Here is a 774-nt window from a genome sequence, read left to right on the forward strand (position 1 = left end):
GCCCGGCCCCGGAGGCGGGGCGAGCGGCTGTATGAAACAGCAGGCAGGGCTGGGAATTTGTCAGTGTAGCCCCGGTCCCGATCCGCGCTAGGCGCCCAGACGTGGAGAGAGCCTCCCCCCGGCACGGACTATCCTGTGTGCCCCACTCCCTCGTCTCTTCGTGCGCGGGGCAGCGCGGATCTGCGGCGCGGGAGCCAGAGGGGAGGGCGATCGCTGGGCTCGTGTTCTTCTCCCGACCCGAGGGGCTGATCGCTCATGGCTCGCGGCAAAGCCAAGGACGGTGATGGCAACTGGAAGAAATTCATCTGGAACTCGGAGAAGAAGGAGTTCCTGGGCCGCACGGGCGGCAGCTGGTGTAAGTGCGGCGGGCGGCATGGAGCCGGCGGCACGTGCGGGGGCTCCCGGGCAAGGTCGTGCTGAAGGGCATGGCGGGCTCGGCGGGAGGAGAGGCAGGGCGAGCCACCGCCTTGAGGGGAGGGCGCGGGGGACACTCCCCTGGCGCTGGAGGGAGACGGGGCGGGGGGGGGAGGTGAAGGGTTAATAATGCATCACCGCTCAAGGTTAGTCAAGGTGACAGCGGCACACCAAGGGGATGGCGAGGCAGCAGGGCACCGGCTCGCTCGGATGCCCTGCTACTCCACTTAATGGTTCCCCCACCCCTCCACGCACGCACTTTCTGGAGGAACCACCTGAGCCGGCTGAGGAGGGAGCCGGCGCTGTCGGGCTGGGGACAAGGGCTCGGGAATGAAGGAGCCCCTCGAAGCTGTCTCCTAG

The 774-nt window shown here is 68.1% G+C and overlaps 1 protein-coding gene across 1 annotated transcript in view; it reads left to right on the forward strand.

The window, feature by feature from the left end:
* The first annotated feature begins 52 nt into the window (after positions 1-52).
* ATP1B1 (ATPase Na+/K+ transporting subunit beta 1) overlaps positions 53-774 on the forward strand; it is a 25,907-nt gene continuing 25,185 nt past the window's right edge. Inside the window, exon 1 of the mRNA XM_019526787.1 lies at positions 53-355. Coding sequence (XP_019382332.1) covers positions 256-355 — 100 coding nt within the window. The 5' untranslated portion in view covers positions 53-255. The remainder of the gene's footprint in view (positions 356-774) is intronic.

This window comes from Gavialis gangeticus, unplaced genomic scaffold (genome assembly GCF_001723915.1).
Source record: "Gavialis gangeticus isolate Ggan-Ray unplaced genomic scaffold, GavGan_comp1, whole genome shotgun sequence".
In the NCBI taxonomy this organism is placed as follows: domain Eukaryota; kingdom Metazoa; phylum Chordata; order Crocodylia; family Gavialidae; genus Gavialis; species Gavialis gangeticus.